The sequence below is a fragment of the Poeciliopsis prolifica genome, unplaced genomic scaffold, assembly GCF_027474105.1.
Source record: "Poeciliopsis prolifica strain line A6 unplaced genomic scaffold, Auburn_PproV2 SCAFFOLD053, whole genome shotgun sequence".
NCBI lineage: Eukaryota > Metazoa > Chordata > Actinopteri > Cyprinodontiformes > Poeciliidae > Poeciliopsis > Poeciliopsis prolifica.
The window spans coordinates 2114938-2132877 of record NW_026562428.1 but is presented as its reverse complement, the minus strand read 5'-3'; the positions used below and the strand labels follow the sequence as shown (position 1 = coordinate 2132877).

General features: G+C 47.7%; 2 protein-coding genes and 1 long non-coding RNA gene across 4 annotated transcripts; 2 read left to right on the top strand and 1 right to left on the bottom strand.

Moving 5' to 3' along the window:
- Nucleotides 1-2460: 2460 nt before the first annotated feature.
- On the top strand, nt 2461-3837 carry LOC129378620 (uncharacterized). The gene is made up of 3 exons (XR_008608064.1): nt 2461-2525; nt 2628-2785; nt 3253-3837. It is a non-coding gene; the product is annotated as an uncharacterized LOC129378620 (long non-coding RNA).
- A 3089-nt stretch (nt 3838-6926) lies between these two features.
- On the top strand, nt 6927-10988 carry zswim2 (zinc finger, SWIM-type containing 2). Of its 2 annotated transcripts, XM_055059226.1 has the most exons (10): nt 6927-7011; nt 7120-7204; nt 8046-8220; nt 8293-8369; nt 8618-8658; nt 8742-8952; nt 9036-9287; nt 9897-9981; nt 10059-10355; nt 10578-10988. In XM_055059226.1, the coding sequence occupies exons 3-10, from the start codon at nt 8086-8088 to the stop codon at nt 10980-10982; spliced, it is 1503 nt and encodes a 500-aa protein (XP_054915201.1). In that variant the 5' UTR covers nt 6927-7011; nt 7120-7204; nt 8046-8085; the 3' UTR covers nt 10983-10988. The 2 variants fall into 2 exon arrangements, with proteins under 2 accessions (XP_054915201.1, XP_054915200.1); XM_055059225.1 differs by lacking the exons at nt 6927-7011; nt 7120-7204 and adding an exon at nt 7237-7352.
- A 104-nt stretch (nt 10989-11092) lies between these two features.
- fam171b (family with sequence similarity 171 member B) lies at nt 11093-17367 on the bottom strand. The gene is made up of 8 exons (XM_055059224.1): nt 16898-17367; nt 16376-16609; nt 15738-15830; nt 15498-15656; nt 15262-15432; nt 15075-15191; nt 14878-15001; nt 11093-14780 (listed from the first exon to the last, which is right to left on the bottom strand). The coding sequence occupies exons 1-8, from the start codon at nt 17082-17084 to the stop codon at nt 13484-13486; spliced, it is 2382 nt and encodes a 793-aa protein (XP_054915199.1). The 5' UTR covers nt 17085-17367; the 3' UTR covers nt 11093-13483.
- Between the last annotated feature and the right edge of the window lie 573 nt (nt 17368-17940).

Sequence of the window (17940 nt, the reverse complement as noted above, 5' to 3'; positions counted from 1 at the left end):
GACAAATAGTTCAGATCAGACCATTGTGAAAAATATCACAAATGTTTTAGAAAATAAACAAACTCATTAGTAAGTGAGAGACAAGAGTAAAATTTTGAGCATCTGTTTTTTCATATATTTGCAAACATTTTCCAAGTCATCAGTATAAATAAAATAAAAAATAAAAAAACGTAACATTTCTGTTAATGATTCATTTGGTTCCAATTACCTTTTTGTTCATTGTTTGCTCTGAGGCACCGTTGCCAATAAAGGTTGGTGAATTGAAGTACCGGTAGGCACTTTACACATCCACTGAAGAAAATAGTTCCAAAACATATTTGAATAAGGAGGACAACGAAATGTATTTATTTACATTGAGAACTTTGCTACATCGGTTTTACATTTGTTAAACCGATGTAGCACTCTCAAAAATTAATCTTGTGTTTCTTGGAAAACGTAAAATGACCCGCGGATGGATATGCGGTTTCAAAATCAAGCCTGTTCTCTTCATCAGTCCGTTGGCGCGGAGTCTGCCGGCTGATCTACGAAAGAATCTGTAAGTACATTTCTTCTGTTTTACCTAGTACCAAATTTAGGGAGAGATTTTAAATCGCTTGTTAAAAAAATTGTTGCTCGTAACAAATCGGACGACAGTATCCCAAAAGAGACTTAATTGTTATTGTTATTTTTGCTTTTCTTTAGGGTGATACTTTTTCTGATATTGCTAACACACACAGCTACACACAATAAGCAGATTTTAGTGCAGACCGATTTCAAACGCAGCGTTGTGGGCCAAACCATTTTCAAATACCGCCGCCATTCTATTTGTTGAGCTGCCATTGGTTCATTTGAGCGCCAACGAGGCAGAATGAAATCGGTTCACTGAAGAATCTATGTTGCTAGCAGAGGTTGTTACAAAGTGTCTGGACACAATAAAACCATTTGTATGATTTAAAAAGAGTAACTATTGTGCTTTCATTCTATGTACTTGGGCTTTTAATAATCTTTCTCACAGTCACATCAGCATGCATGGGTGGGTCTCATGTATGGATTCAGGCTGGTTTGGCTGGGACCCATGCAAGATTATTATTGTCGTTTTTTTCAATAAAACTGCATTGAATCGTTTAGCTTTGGGCTATATAGGTAATGATAAGAGGGCATGGGTTTTATCTGGGCCAACTGCGTGAGGCTCAAAAGGTTAACCGAAATGGGACTCATATTGTTGGCTCAATTGGGTTAAATGTATGGGCCCAATTCAGCATTAACGTGGGCTAACTGGGCATGGGACAGAAATGGGAACACTAAATGGGCCCATGTGGTTTCAGTATATTGGGCCTAAAAGGTTTTTTGTAAATAGGATGAAGGCATTGTAGTTCATTTTTTAAATTCTTTTTTTTAATTGTTGTGTGACACTTTAAGCGTTTTGTTATGTCATAGTTTATTTCAATCTGCCGCTATTGTGTGGTCTAGAGTAGTCATCAGTGTCAGGGTTCCTGTGTGTGTATGTGAGTGTCACATCTTATTTCAGCGAGGATCTTTGTGAGGACCCGTGGAGCTTGGCACAGGTGGAGGAGCAGCAGAATCTTCAGTCTACGCTAGATTGACTGCTAGATGGTTGCATACACCGGTAGTCACTCTGGCCTCTCCTGTTGTGAACAGTTTTCTGAGAACGTTTCTGTGTCTACTAGAAGTCACCTGGTCTCTGTGTTTGTTCGATCCTAGGGGTTTTGTCGCCTCATTCGAGAACTCACCAGTGAATACCTCGTGCTCGCTCCGCCGATTCACTGCCTCCACTCCACCCTTCGAGCTTCCAGCTCTCTTCCATTCCCACCTCGCATTTACCTTCGGAACCGCTGCACACCCTCTCTCAGGAACCTGGCATCTCACACCCACGCCTCGAAAGACCCGCACCAAAGTAAGCCTGTTCCTGTTTCCCCTCCGATCAGTCATTCTAAGCCCGTCATAACTAAGTTCTCGTTTCAGGCCAACCTGGTCGAGTGGTCCTCACCCTTCCGCTGATGTCCGGGAAATAGATTTTATTTTGTCCTGTTGTAAATAAATCACTCACTCATCCCTATCCAACGTGTGGTTACTGCATGTGGGTCCGTAAATTGAAACCCATCATGTCAATCAGTGGCCAAGCCTGAAACAAATATTGAAAGATGAAGAAATTCTTTTTGATATTTTTGTAATATTTAGCTAGCAGTTATGTGAAATGTACTTATATTTAATTGTAGCTCTAATTTTTTTATATGTGAAATGTTTTAGGCTTTATTAGTTACATTTATAGTGATTTTCTAAACTTCTCTTAAGAGTAATACTACTGTCTTAGTCCTGTCACGTTAACAAAGAAATTAGGATAATTGCAAAACTGTTCAGTGTTTACAATATAAGGCTTCAGTAGTTAATCTATACAAAGGCTGTTTGCCTTAATTTTTTTATTTTTTTGAAAAGTCTAAATGTTATATTGCACTCATAAAATATATATTTTTGCAGGCTTCAAGAGGATCAGCGTGTGAAGATCACTTTATAATGATTTGAAAAAGGTAGATTAATATGTTAGTGAAATTAAGCACATAAGAGTGATATAATGACAAACTGATGAACAAAAACAAAATGTTTGTCCTGTTATTGTCATTGTACTTAAGGTTGCCATGGCTGCAGAAATTGGAGGAGCATCCTTAGATGACACAATACAACCAGCTGTGCGATTCCTCATGTCCCATGAACTGGAAGTCCAGTTCAACCTTTTTGGCCAACATTGGAAACAAGCTCTTGGACCTGCGTCTCTTTGATGTTTTGTATGGTAAATATCAGTTTTTATTGTCAGAGTAACTTTTTTTTTTTCACTTTTCTTTCTTAAACATATGTTAATTTATTTTGGTTGTTTTATGCTTTTGTTTGTTATTTTTAGTAATGTTTTTAGGTTAAAAATTGAGTCTTCAATTTTTGGTTTTATTTGAACAGTATTCTTTCACTGTTGTTAAGAACTTAAAAATTTGAAGGTAATATTGTTTGCATTTCAAACAATATTAAAATAACCACAAAACCACGATAGAACCTATTAGTTGATTTATATAGATGGATATATTTTAAATTTACAGTAAGAATATAGTTTCTGTACATAATAATGATGACTCAAGAGTCCTTTTGATTATGGCATATCTCTGCAAGCATTTTTGCCCCATGAAGGGGGAGATGCAAATCTCATGAATGTTACATTGTGCTAAAATGAAACACTAATACAATTTCTACCTTTGCTTGTTATTTCAGGGGACTTAAAAGAAATTATCCATCTACAGAATCACACAAGCATACAGCAAAGACTCTCGAAGTGGTTTACTGGAGCCCGAGTGGAAGTGGAAATAGACTAGAGAGACTGCCAGTTCAAACTCAGGTTGGGGAGGTCTTTCAAGATGGACAGTTTCAGTAAAGTATGAGAGATTTCAAATTTAAGCATGCATATGGCATGTAGGTTATTTTTAAAAATGTTTAACAAAAATGTATTGTGAAAGATCTATATAGGTGTGTATATTCACATTGTGTGTATCAATGTGAATATACGTGTATAAAGTTATATAGATAGTATTTAGATGTATACATTTATAGACCTGTAGGAAAATATGTAGGTGTCTTTATTTGTGTGCATCTATAGATATATATTTATAGATCTGTTTATAAGTTTGTTATAGTAAACTAGCTTCTGTTATTTTCAAAGATGTCGTGAATAATTGCAGATTTCTTTTTGTGGCACCATTCCCTGAGTATTAATGAAGTTCTAATAATTGCTGTAGTGAGGTAAAAAATAACTCCTGACAATATTTTAAATTACTAAATAAAAGCCTTGAGCAAAATAAATTTTTCATCTCTTTTTTTTTATTTTTTATTTGAACACGTTTTAAGCTAGACTTTGGATTGTTGATCAAGATTGCATATCTATGAATGTAATTCACATCCAGGTTAGATGAGAATTGTTCCTACAGGATTAAGGCATCTGGGTCCCGCTGAAAGCCCAGTTAGTACCCATAAAAATCTACTTGGGCAAACCCATGTGGGGCCACCATGGAAACTGTGGACAAACCCACTTGGTACCCATATTCTAGCCCAGTTCAGACCCAATTGGGACCCACGTAAATATTCTTGACAGCACCCTAGTGGCCACAGATGGGCCTCATGTGAGTTAACCACATGGGCCCCACTGAAAACCCAGTCAGCACCCATTAAAATCTACTTGGGCAAACCCATGTGGGGCCACCATGGAAACCGGGACAAACCCACTTGGTACCCATATTCTAGCCCAGTTCAGACCCAATTGGGACCCAGGTAAATATTCCTGACAGCACCCTAGTGGGCCACAGATGAGCCTCATGTGAGTTAACCATGTGGGACCCACTGAAAGCCCAGTCAGCACCCATTAAAATCTACTTGGGCAAACCCATGTGGGGCCACCATGGAAACCGTGGACAAACCCACTTGGTACCCATATTCTAGCCCAGTTCAGACCCAATTGGGACCCAGGTAAATATTCCTGACAGCACCCTAGTGGGCCACAGATGGGCCTCATGTGAGTTAACCATGTGGGACCCACTGAAAACCCAGTTAGCACCCATTAAAATCTACTTGGGCAAACCCATGTGGGGCCACCATGGAAACCGTGGACAAACCCACTTGGTACCCATATTCTAGCCCAGTTCAGACCCAATTGGGACCCACGTAAATATTCTTGACAGCACCCTAGTGGGCCACAGATGGGCCTCATGTGAGTTAACCATGTGGGACCCACTGAAAACCCAGTTAGCACCCATTAAAATCTACTTGGGCAAACCCATGTGGGGCCACCATGGAAACCGTGGACAAACCCTTTTGGGACCCATATTGCCTGCCCACTTATATCCCATATGGGGCCCACCTAGGTGTGCTGGCTGGGAAGTTCCATATATCATTGATTCCATTGCCCCAATTAAAGTAAAGGTTGTGTCTGGTACAAAGAAACCTCCACGGAGAAATGCGCAAACAATTCGATCTGCGACACGACTCCGCCGCGGGGCGGAACGAAAATGGCGTAAAACACTATTTTTTCTATAAAAATAATAACAAAATTAAACACAATTATATTTTCCCTTGAAACTCGTTTCTCAACTGTAATATCGCTGAAAAGATGATCGCTGTTAAGTATTTTTTTCTAAATCGTATTGTTAAGAATTTACGAGAAATATCTTGATTTAGCTCATTCAGGCCAACATTTGTCTGCAAAGTTATTGAAAGAACTGTGTGTAAACAATTAAATCGTTTCCTCATGATGTCCCACTGCTTTGACTCTTTCCATGGGCCTGTCCAACAAATCGATCAAATAGCTGCAGCTGATCCAGAACGCTGCTGCTGCTGCTGCTCGCGTTCTCACTAGAACCAGGAAGATAGAGACATAACACCAGCTTTAAAGTCCCTCCACTGGCTCCCTGTAGCTTAAAGAATAGATTTTAAAATACTGTTGTTAGTTTACAAATCACTGAACGGTTTAGCACCACAATACATCAAAGATCTGCTGTTGTTGTATCAACCTTCCAGACCTCTCGGGTCTTCTGGTTCTGATCTACTCTGCATCCTCAGAACCAGAACCAAGAGAGGAGAAGCAGCTTGCAGCATCTATGCACCACAAATTTTGACAAAAACTTCCAGAAAACCGTAAAACGGCGAAAACACAGACTTCCTTTGAATCTCCGCTAAAAATGCACGTCATGTTTTGATAGAAACGTCATCAAATGCCTTCCTGCGAAAAGTGCTATACAAATAACATTTGATTGGATTTGATTTAAGGTGGAAGGGCCGGATCGAGCTCAGTGACGTCAGCTGAATTCGTCGGTGCCGCTAGGAGCGAGCTCGTCCCGGCGGGTCGACGTTTCGGGCAGAGAGAAAAACAGTGATTCGCATTCATCTTGTATTTATCTTGTTCAGCAGATTTCTCGTGTTTTCTTTTTTGTTTTTTTGTTTATTTATTTTTTTCTTTGCTGTTGTTTTTTATTCCTGTTTCCAGAGTCTGAGTCTATCTGTGTGTGCTTGCTTTATTTATAAATGGTGGAGTTAGACTTTTTTTATTTTTTCAGATTTCAGCAGCTGTTGTTTCTGTAGCAGTCATTCTCTATCAAAAATGACTGCTTCAAATAACCAATGATTAGGAAATCCAAATTTATACCATTGTGATAAATACCAAACACCTGATTCCCCGTTCTCTAATTGTAATTCTGCAAACCTCCTACAATTTAAAGCATTTATTTAAAAAGTTTATCCGAATCCTCGGTCTGAATTTATCAAAACTCATTCTACATTAAACCTACAGGAATCGGTCTCAACTGATAGACCTACAAACCTTAACATGTTTTGTGTCTGATCCGACCCGGTGGAGCTTCGGAAGAGTCCTCTTCTTCTCGGCGGACCTGCCGGAGATTTGGAGGAAAACCGGCTTGATGATCGGCCCTCTTCTGACGTCCGCCGACTTGGATGAACCGGCGGCAAACTGTCAAGTGCACAATTCAGACACTGAGGTCCAGAGAAAAGTCAGGGAGCAAACACAATCTTTTAATACGTCTGCAGATGGAGACGCCGAAACACGGTAAGGAAACGGAAGACCGCAGGAAGCGACTGGAGGCTGTTATTTTGGCTACTAAATATTAGTTTCGCTTTTATGTTGAGGTGCCCGTATTTTTACACCTCTGCACATTTTCATTTAGTCCAATAAACCTCATTTCTATACTGAAATGTTACTGTGTCCATAAGTGATTGGTTATATAAAACTCTAAAAGTTATTGCAAAGATCCAAAAATTTCGAAATACTAATCATTACGATTCATAGGGGGTGCCCAAACTTCTTCATATGACTGTAACTTGAAGAGCATCTTCCGTTTATGCAAAATGTCGCCCTCTGCCGGTAAGACGCAAGACTCCCCGGTTACCATGCCGACAGGATCTCCGAGTCAGCTCCGCTTTCAAGTTCTGCTGTCGCACCGCTAATTTTCAAACAATCTCTTGCCGAAACAGGTCAGCTTCTCCCTTTTCATATTCACCCGCTTTATTTCACATATTCACTTAAGCGGCTGAGAAGCAAACGCTTCGCTTTCTGTGTTGCCTTCAACTGTCCTGTTACAGCCGAGCTGTTTGGACGTAAACCGCGTCGCTTCGACGTGACGACTGACCCACGGTTACAAATCAAGAGCACGACTGGTTCCAGCTGGTAAGCAACCGGAACCGCAGTAGTGAAGAACCGTTCAAAAGGAAACCGATCAGAAAGCGAAATCAAGTCAAATGTCGAAAAAAAAACTACCAGAGAAGCGGCTGAACTGCTCTACGGCGCTTCCGCCACCAGGGGCGCTGTTTTACAGGTTTTATACACAGTTTATAAACTACATCAAAACGACATTAGGTCATTTCGTGCTACCCAACAATAAATAAATAAATACTATCGTTCAATCTGTCGTCTGCAGGAAGAGTTTAAAAAACAACAACCAAATATTCAAAAATTATCTGGTTATTCAGAAAAGAGACTACGATACTGACTCGGCGGAATATGCAGAGAAAATAAAACGCTTTGCAAACGTTGCGCTAAACTAACCTGGTCCGTGTGAGCAAAACGGTGGATGTTTTCCTGCTGTTTGTTGAATATTCCTTAATTTCAACATTACACTTTTAAAACAATTTACAAAAAAATGAAAGAATGCAAACGGTGAATGGCCTTCTTCGAGTTGTTGTTTTTTTTTCTTCTTTCCTTTCTTTGGTTTCTTGAAAAATATTTCTCCGTCAAACTCATACGTTTTACTTCTATTTTGGAAAGACGGTGACGGAAAAAAAGGTCTGGGTAAGAGCACCTGAAAGTCTGCGCCTTTGCACCTCTACGTCCTAATCGTTATTTTTGAGATTTCTATAGGTATGCTTGAAACGGAACCGGCTGACCTCTCGTGACCTGCCGCCGGCCACAGAGAATCCCCTCGTGTTTCGGAGATGACCTTCTCGCTCCTCTCAACAAATGGAAGGAATGTGCTTTCGCGAAAACCCTTTCCCGCTCTCTTCTGCCGTAGATCCGTACCCGTCGCTCCCCCCGGAGCCGTCGGCGTCGGGATGTCCGGGAACGTTCCCGCCGACGCGGCGGGCTCCCTTCTGGACCGGGCCCTCGACTCCGCCGTCTTCCTGCTGCGCTCCTTCGGCCCGACCGCCTTCCTGCTCAGGGAGGACGGGGAGACCAAAAACTTCAAGGTGGGTGGCCTGGGTGTCCTCCGAAAACGCTTCGGGAACCGACGGGATCCACCGTGTCCTCTCGTTGTCCAGGTGTGTTTGGGCGAGCGTCACACCTGCACCTGTCCGACGTTCGCCAGGGAGCGGCGGCCCTGCAAACACGTCTGCTGGTATCGCTTCTCCCTTTGATTCTACTGTTGTCCGGGTTCTTCGCCTTGAACGTGACCCTGTCGTAACCGTGAGAAAACAACAATCGCAAACACTGTTTATGTGATTTGCTAAATAATGAGCCTTTTCATGTCTCCTGTTCTACTGTTTCACACCGGTTAAAGAAACATTTTCATGCAAACCCATAAAGTCTGTCATTACAAAACGCTCAACTGAACCTGCTTACTCCCAAACCTGTGTGCCGTTCCAGGATTTTACTCAAGAAATTCCACCTACCCAGAGAACACCAGTGTAAGCTTTGCCGCTTCCCGTACCTTTTCTGCTTTGGATGAGAAAGCGAGTCTGACGGCCGCTGACCCGTTTTTCTGCCGCAGATGCCTCTCTGCCGGGCCTGTCGGAGCGCCAGATGATGGAGGTTCTCCAGGGTTCGCACCGGGCTAAGGCCCCCGCCGCTGCTGGACCTCGGGCTTCGGCCTCCGAAGAAGAGACCGGACTCGTCGGCCGGAAAGAGATCGACGACCGCGACGTCTGTCCCATCTGTCTGGAGGGGCTCCTGTTGAAGAAACAACCCGTGTGTCACTGCAGGTGGGTTTCCGTCGACCGTTTCCGTCGCTTACCTCGGTTTCTGGGCCGATGTGTCTTCACGAACCGGCGTCTGTCCCCGTAAGGTACGGCTGCGGTAACGGCGTCCACATCTCCTGCATGAATGTGTGGGCCGACCACCGGGACCCGTCGGACGGCCGGGAGATGCTGCGGTGCCCCCTGTGCAGGGAGAGCTTCGGCTCCCTGAGGCTGCTCCGGGAGCAGGCCCGGAACGCGGCCCGCCTCTTCACGGCGGCCGAGAGGGAGCGAGCAGAGAGACACCTGGGAGTGGTCTGCTACTGCTGCACGGTGGGCCCGGTCACCGGGACCTGTTATAGGTGAGCGGAACCGAAGAGACGCCCCGGCGGCTGAGCCGCCCGCCCGTGCCGAGCGATGCTTTCCCGTCGCTGGGCACGGAATGGCGGCTGTGGCACGTGAGCCGAAAGGAACCCCGGGTGGCACGGACTCGCCGGTACCAAAGAACCGCGTGTCTGAGGCGACTCCGTCTGAGCCGCGGCGTCGTACACTTACGGTCTCGAGCTACTTGTCGCTGATTTTAGTGAGCTTTTTGTTGCCGTAAGAGTGTCGACGACTCCCGACGTCGCTTTGAGAGTTAGGATGAAGCGAATCGGAGAAACTAAACAGAACCCGACCGTACTCTCCAAGCAAAAAAAGACAAACGACTTGCTGTCCTTAGTTAAAGGGAAACCCAAAAGAATCTCCAGAGTGGGACGAGAAAAAGAAAGACTCTTCTCGTGAATGTCGTTTACAGCTCAGAGTGCCGGTTGGTTCTTCTCTTCATTTTCCGTCCTGTGCTGCCACCGGTTCCTCCCGGTGATTTTAAAGTAGGAAGAAACCGGACCGGTTCTCTCGCTTTGACGCTCCGACGCGGAATAGTGTTTATCTTATGAGAGAAAGCAGATCGATTGTGATTATGTCTTTGGCAGATGCCTCCTCTGCAGCTCTCTGTATTTCTGCGAGACCTGCGTAAAGAAAGGGAGCCACTCCCAGCATCCCCTCGCGTCGAGAACGGTAAGGCTCTGCGATGGAACCTCGGCCTGTCGCCCGTACCGGCTTCTGAACTAAACTCGCTTTTTCTTTCCAAACAGACGAGACAAGAAGAGTGGACTCCCGCGTCTGCGAGCTCCGCCCCGGATCCGGAGCCGCCGGCCGGCGGGTGCGTAGAGGGAGGGTTCGGTTCCGGCCGTGCTCAGGCGGTAGCCCGGTGTCGCCTTCCCCTCCGCCGCGGTCCGCCGGAGCCTCCCGCGGACGTCGTGTTGGAGCGTGTTCCCGCGACCGTGGTGAGGCGCGGTTCTCGGCTGCTGGACGAGGGGATGCAGTGTCGGATCTGCCTGCGGGCATTCCGTGAGGGTCAGCGGCTCAGAACTCTGCCCTGTCGACACGAGGTACGCGCGCTCTTCCCCCTGGCCCTGCTGCTCTTTTGGAGCTTTCCCGTAAGATGAGAGCTAAACGCTCTCGGTATAGCTCTCGTGTTTGGTTCGTCGGCTTCGGCTCTTCGGACTAAACTTGAGCTGGGACGTTTCTCTGCTGACCGATCCAATCTTTGTGACGCTTGGTTCTAAATGCTCTTTGAAAGCACCCTGGTGTTTGTTCGTCTGTTCCCTCAGTTTCACCTGGACTGCGTGGACCCCGTCCTGCTGAGGTCACGCTCCTGTCCCTTGGACGGATACGTCGTCTACTGTCGGAGACCGACGGACGGGGACGGCTCTCCCGAGGTCGCCTCCGTCCGGCGGCGGGAAGATCGCCTGAACGACCTGTTTGTCCCCGGGACGGCCCTGCTCGCTCAAAGTGAAAGACCCTCTCCCGTGTGCGCACCTCCGACCGCCGACGTACCGACGGACGCCTTGTCCTTCGGTCGTCTGCCTCGCGACTTCCGCAAAAAGAGCCTGGGCGACGCGGCGGCCGAGAAAGGCAAAGTGCGTTCGAAAGACGTGGACGAGGACGCCGATCGACACGCCGTGGGAGATGGCTTGGAGTTGACGATGACCGGCTTTTCCATAAACAAACGATAAAAGCGTGCCAGTACGTCGGTGCTTTTTCGAGCGTTTTCACCTTGTTGTGAGATCGATAAAGATGATTCAGAGTTTTTTGGTATGAACAAAGTTTATTAAGCAATATCTCAAAAGATGCAACAATTACAAGAACACTTCACATCACTACAAAGTCAAAAATACAAGCTGTGGCCCGTTCGGATGGATAGGATGGTTCCGTACTGGCGAGAGCGTGGCGCGTTTAACGCAGATTACGTTCGTGTGGATCGATGTGTTTGTCGTGTTTCTCGTCTCGCCGAAGAAGCCGGAGACGTCGCGTCTTCCGGCTCCGTCCGCAGAGACCGCCTTCTTTCGAATAGAAACCCCGCGAAAAAAAGAAAAAAAACAATCGACAAACGAGATGACGTCGTTAAACTACCGCTTGCGGAAAATGGTATTTACGTAGAAAAGCAAACGCTCCGACCTACGGAATCGAGCGTGGATCGTGACTAAAAGTGTGCTGGCGGTAGAGCTACGATGGAAGACTATAAAGGTGAAGTTGAACTCCGAGACGTATTTGTTTGCGCTGACGATTACTCGATTTCAAATGTCTCTGAAGGCTATGTGACTTCACGTACCGAGGCCGATGACGGTGTCGCGGTGGCTACGTGTTTGGAATCCTAATCGATGCTTTTTGGTCCTCTGTGTGTTCTTCGGATTATACGGAAACGCCAAAAGTTTGGAAAACACTGTCTTTTATGCTTTTCTTCACAAATTATTTTCCATAAAGTCTTCTTCTTGCAAAGTATACTGACATGTTGTTTTGTGCTTCCAAACGTTTGGCCTGCCCTACAAGCTTACCAAAAAAGAACTATAAAAGATGAACGATATTGTCATTTGCGGTGATTCCTGGAACTTTAGTTAGGCTCTGTCTTTTTTTTACCAAATGCGTAATAGCGGTGGGTACCGGTCCGTAAGTTATGTGTCTGAAACCTTTTTTTTTTTGGGTCGCTTTTAAACTCTGGTCCCGACATCGATCGGCTTTCGCTTTCCGCGACTCGCAAACTGAGCCGTGTGACCGACTCCCTTGGCGGTCGAAAAGCGTGGAAACGTTCCGTCCGCTTCGACCCTCCGTTTGAAGGCCGATCGTTCGAATCGTCCGCAAAAACGTAAAAAGTGTATCGAGATCCCGGCCCGAAGTATCCCGGCTGGATCGGCGGACGGTTAAAGTAAAACCCGTTTTACGTCGAAGCGTATAAAACCCCTGAATGTGTTTCTAAACTCGGAAATAAACAAAAATTGGCTCTTTCGCTCCTCTCCGACTTTTGAGTGAAAATCCCAGAGTCGGAATAGTCGCCGCTGGCGGCGCTACGCCGAGTAGTACGACGAGAGCAAACGGTTCGGTCGCCGAGTTTTCAGAAACCTATTTTGACCTCCTGTTCGCTCGCTAAAGGAAACGTTTATTTTCATGCAAATAAAAGCGACCGCACTCCGAAAATATCGCATGTGGCGTGTGAACGTAACGTGGCGGCTCGGTTCTCGTGTCCCCGTTTGTCTTTCTCCCGTCGGGTGTCGCGGTCCTCTCGAGGCGGCACGTCGATAAACCGAGTGAGACGACAGAGACTTAGGAAAGCTTGTGGGATTTCTAGCAGGCGTTTGTGGTGAGGATAGGTGCACCTGGCCATCCTGCAGATTCAGATTTTCAATAAATACAAGCAAACAAATGACATTTTCAAAGGCACCGTCTGGAAAGCAAAAGCTGGGAATGGTTACCTGTCGTATCAGCTTTGAATAATCTCGCTGGTGATCTTCAGATTTCAAGAAATGACAGAATGAGGTGCAGAAACTGTTTAACCCTCCCATTGTGTTCGCACATTTCCCCCAAAACCGTTTCGCGTCCCGTTAGATCACAATGATCTACTTTTTTTTTCCTATTTCGTTGCCTGTGTGTAGTACGATCTGCTAACCTTGTCCAAGTAATCTACTTCTCCTTTGGCAGCATAATAGTCTTTCTTTCAAGACTTTCCTATTGTTCAAACTGTCCTATTGTTCAACCCTAAACCCCTTCTTAAGGATTCTAAAGATTTCACTACTTCCCTAAAGAAAATATTGATGTTTGACCCACCCCCTCTGTGTCCACTCAACATGGATCCAATTTGCTGATGAGTACCTCAGCACATTTACCTCACTGTTAACCAGTGAGGTAAAGGCAATGTAAAGGCAATGGATTTTTGGGTCTGTGTTTCAGATGAAATTAGTCTCACGCAGAGATACATAGAAATAGAACCGCTTAGGACACCTACATTTCACTGCTCTGTGTAAATGTGCGGGGGGTTAAACATTTTTGTACGCTCTTTATAAAGTCAAACAGAAGAAACTTCCAACTTTTCAAATGGCTCGATGTGACACGACACGTAACGGGAGGGTTAAAAGGCACCCGCCCTCTTCGGTGGCCTTCTGCTTTCTTTGGCAAAGTTGCGCGACGATGCCCGCCGAGTGAACGCCGATTTCGGGACGTGGTTCCCGTCGGTTTAAAGCCGGCTCTAACTTCTCTTGGTCAAAGGTCTTCCTTCCCGGACGTGCTTGGCGCTTCTCTTCTCCGCCTTTCCTCTTTCTCTCGCCTTCCGAAGTCGGCGAGGTGGCGGCGTACCTTTCGACTCGCTGTCCTCTCGAGCGCTGGACGTGTCCGTCCCGTCCCGCTCTTCGGGGATGTTGGGAATGGCTCCGCTGCTCCCGTCTAGAATGTTTCTCAGGGAAGGGTCCTCTGGCGTACACGTGGCGGTGGTGCCGCTCTCACTGCTGCTCGGGTCTTGCTCCTCGCCGTAACGGCCGCCTCTGCCGTGACGCGGCAGCGAGGAGCCCCTCGTCGACGGCCTGTCGCGCTCCACGTCGCGGACGTTCTGCGGAGGCTCGTTCATGTCCACGCCGGAGTCCAGGCTGGTGTCGTTGCTGCTCGGTGGCCTGTGGCGACTCTGGAGCTCGATGATGGAATGGCGAACCTGGGCGGCCGGTTTTCCGTCGAGAGACACGAACCAAGCCCTGGGGTGAGCCGACGACTTGCCGCGCGTCAGTTCCAGTAAGGTGCGCTCGGAGATCCCCTGGAGCTCGCCGCGGTGGCCGCCGCCGAAGGCCTCCGTGCCGGCCGCTTCGTTGAGAGTCCCCGGCACGGATACGGAGGACTCCAGGAGGTTGCTGTAGCGGCCCCAGACGCCGGCGGCGGGACCCTGTCCCGGCGGAGGTGTCTCCGGAGGCCGAGGCTCGTCCGGATCGCCCCGCTGCGGACTGCTTCCGCCTTGACGGTGGACTTTCGCTAGCGTCTGGGCGTAACCCTCTTTGCTCGCCGGCTCGCGGTGGGCATCGTGCTCGGCTCCGTTCCTGGGGAACGTGGCGGCCTTGCGGCCCGGCGGCTGCTGCTCCTGAGCGCCGAACGGCTCCGGAGCTTGAACGATTGCCGGCGGCCGGTTGTAGGCGTGAACCGCTTTGTCTCGAAAAAAGCTGTCCGAGTTCGGGTCGGCCCGGTTACGCTCCTCTTTCTCGCGTCTCCGGTCGTCGATGTAGTGCGGTGGAGGCCGGGTCCCCTTCGTCCGATCCGAACCCTCGTCGTCGTAAGGGGGAGCTGCGGTAAAACTCCCCGGATCTTCCACGTAGATGTTGTAGTTGGCTTTGTGTCTGGGCGTGGACAAAGGTTCGCACTGGACGCTGCGGGAGGTGAGGCCGTTGTCGCCTGGTCGTAGAAGCAAACCCTCCTCCGCGTGGGTGGAGGTCGTCTGGTCTTTTTTGGCTACGGTGAGTTTGGAAAAGCGGGCCCTTCTCCTCCTCGTGGCTTCTCGACGGGAACCGCTGAAAGTGGAAACGACAAAACTCAATCGGGTCGGTTATCTGGACCCTCGGCGACCTTTGTTTATATCTGCTAGAACCGAGTGTTCTTCTTACGTACCCGCAGTGACAGAGAAGCCAGGACAGGAATCCGATCGCTAAGGAAAGAGTTCCTCCCAGTATTCCCACCAAAAGGTAGGTGTGGTAAGAGATGAAATCCATAGAACTCGCGTGTCCAAAATAATCTGCAAGATCATAAGGCGATAATTAATAATTAAGGCCAAAAATCAAATCCCTGAGGCGTAAAACGTGTTTTACCTTTTGCCGAAGGGTGGGGGGCGGCGATCCAGTAGCCCAGATGGGAAGCGGTGTATGTCCAAACCAGTTCGTCGCCGACTGCTTCCACTGTTCCCAGACCGTGATTCTCCCAGGCACCTTTGCGGAACGTCGGTTCGCGTGGTCAAAACTTGTGTTTTCCGATATACTCAAAGAGTTTTACTCCTACCTGTTTTCGGGTCAAAGGCCCAGGCGGGTACTGTGTTCGAGGACCTCGAGTGAGTGTCGCGTTCCAGCGGCAGGCTGATTTGGACGGGTCCTCGGACCTGAAGCTCCTCGCCGCCGGAGTACAACTGAATGCTGACGGCCGCTACCGCCTTCAGCTCCACGCTTCTGAGCGCTGCAAAGATTTTGCCAGAGTTTCGAATCTCTATGTTCGGACGTAGAGCCGAATGAAATACTGACCGGATTTACTGCTGACGATCCCTGGGGTGCGGTCAGTGCGGTCCTTTGCCAGGTGGTGCTGTGGTACGGTCAGGTATGCCGTCAATGAAGAGATGTTGCTTTTATCAGAGACGGTGAGGAGGTTCTTGGGAAACTTGGCCTTAGGTTGGGATGACCTGTCTGCAAAAAGGGGACGAGTCCAAATCTTTTTCTGTACGTCTTTATGTGTCAATTTTCTCACTGAGACGAAGGTGAACCTACCGGGTATGCTCCTGGTGATGAGTACCGAGTCTTCAAACAGCCAGATGTTTCCCTGGCTGTGAGGGAGCAGCGGCAACGTCACGGCGGAGAAAACTGGAATAAAACCAAAATGCTGACGATAAACGACGTATTTGAGAGGAAAACTTAACTTTAAGGAGACAAAAACACTATATTAGCAGGGTGCTGGATAGGACTGGAAAACAAACATTAGAAACAAAAGTGTAATTATATACATTAACCACTAGATGGAGTCCTCATGCGCCTTCCTAGGACTCCCCCGGTCTGGATCCCGAGCACAAAGGGGAGGTGTCTCTGAAAAAAGCTGAGCCATAAAACACCTGCTCCATCCGCCATCCAGACAGCCACCTCCCAAACCCGTACCCGCTGGGAGACGCGGGACAATAGAGAGGGGCCCTTTGTCCCGTTAAAAGCCCCCGGCCTCCCTGTGTCTGAGCGGGACAAAGACGGTCCGGTGACACGTCGACGGAGTCGATAAAACAAGCAGAGCCCATCTTGTGTGTTGTCACAGGCGGCCCCCCCCTCGTGAATAATGCAGATGTGAGGGAAGCAGAGGGTTCTGCTGACTTTACTGTAAAATAACACGCAAGGTTTTCCCAAAGTCTCCGTGAAAAACTCACTTGGTCTCCTGGTGGTGGTCCAGGGCAGGGGAGTGGGCACGTACCCCTCCTTACTGCCCAGCAGAGTCAAACTGACGCCCGGATCGTAGGGCACCCGGAGCAGGACCTCCCCGTCCTCCCCCGTCTGGGCCGAACTCTTCGAGGTGTGGTTCAGGTAGACGTCCACAGAGACCCCGGCCAGGGGCCGGCGGGTCACCAGGTCTCTCGCCAGAACCTTCAGGAAAAACTGGGCTTCTGGGGAGAAAGCAAGGAGGAGATGAGAGCTGCGTGTGTTGATGAGGAGAGAGGACCACGAAACGGTCAAGAGGCGAGCCGCAGCCTAGAGGATGGAAAATCACACCGACACGTTAAAACGTCCGAGAGCTTCACCTCCGATCCACCGGGTCCTCGTTAACACCGAGGCTCCAGGTCAGCGGCTCGAAGTTAATAATGACGACACTGTTTTGGAGCGCCGTCCTGTCTCCCGACAGAAACGGCGCCTCTCTGGGTTTGCCCAGCCATCATCGTCTGCTGGTGTTTTACCTGTAGCCAGAGCCGAGGTGTCTCCCACGGCGGCTGAGACGCCATTGTCCCCGAGCGGAGATGGGGGTGAGGACAGGCCTCCGCCCTCCGCCGCCGCCGCTCTCAGCGGGCCATCCAGGCAGATCAGGAGCGAAGACGGGAGAAAGAGGATCAGCAGCGGCGGCAGGGAGCGGTCGGCGGCGGACATGGCGGCAGGCCGGCGGGGATCAAAGGCATAACGAGGCAGGCGCGAGCGGAGAGCGCGAGGGTCGGGAGGTCCGGCGGTGTTTGTGCGCGTCACGCGGGGCCGAGGATGGAGGGGAGAAGATGGAGAGATGCGCTGATGCTGAGCGTGTGTTCGAAGATCGTCTGACGTAAACAGATGCCCCACTACTCGGCTGAAATGAAGCCAACCTAAAAGTAGAATCCGTTTCGTATAAAATATAGATTTGATTTTTAAATGGCTGTGCTCAAACGTGGTGCATCTCCATGCGGAGAGTTATGTAAAAAAAAATAATAATAAACATTTATAGTGAGGCATCTTTGACGAAACAGCATCTTTGAAAAGATCGAATCTCTTACGTCATCGTTGATGTGAAAAACTCTTATAATCAATATTACAGCAATAAAATAAATGGCAAATAATTGTTTTGTCAACTGTTTCATTATTGGCTCAGGTATGATTTAGAAATGAAAACAAGCAATGAATCTTTGACTCTTATTCTGAAGGGTTTTAGACAACAGAATAGACCCAGCTAGATTATACCAACTTTTAGTTGTAATTCTAAACCGACATACAAATCTCTATCCAACAGTAAAAGTCACCATATTACAAGTTTTCATCTCGTAAACATATTGCAACAGCTTTATATTTGACTTTCTCAACCCACCAAATCCCTGTGATCTGGATCCTGTCATATAAATACAAAATAATAAGAATAAAACCCAACTAATGTAGCTTATTTGCACAAGTCCTAATAAGTGATTCAACTGAGGGAGTGAGGAGATTTTTCAATGTCCCAATCGCATTAAATTATTCTCTTTTAAAGCATCTTAAGATTATT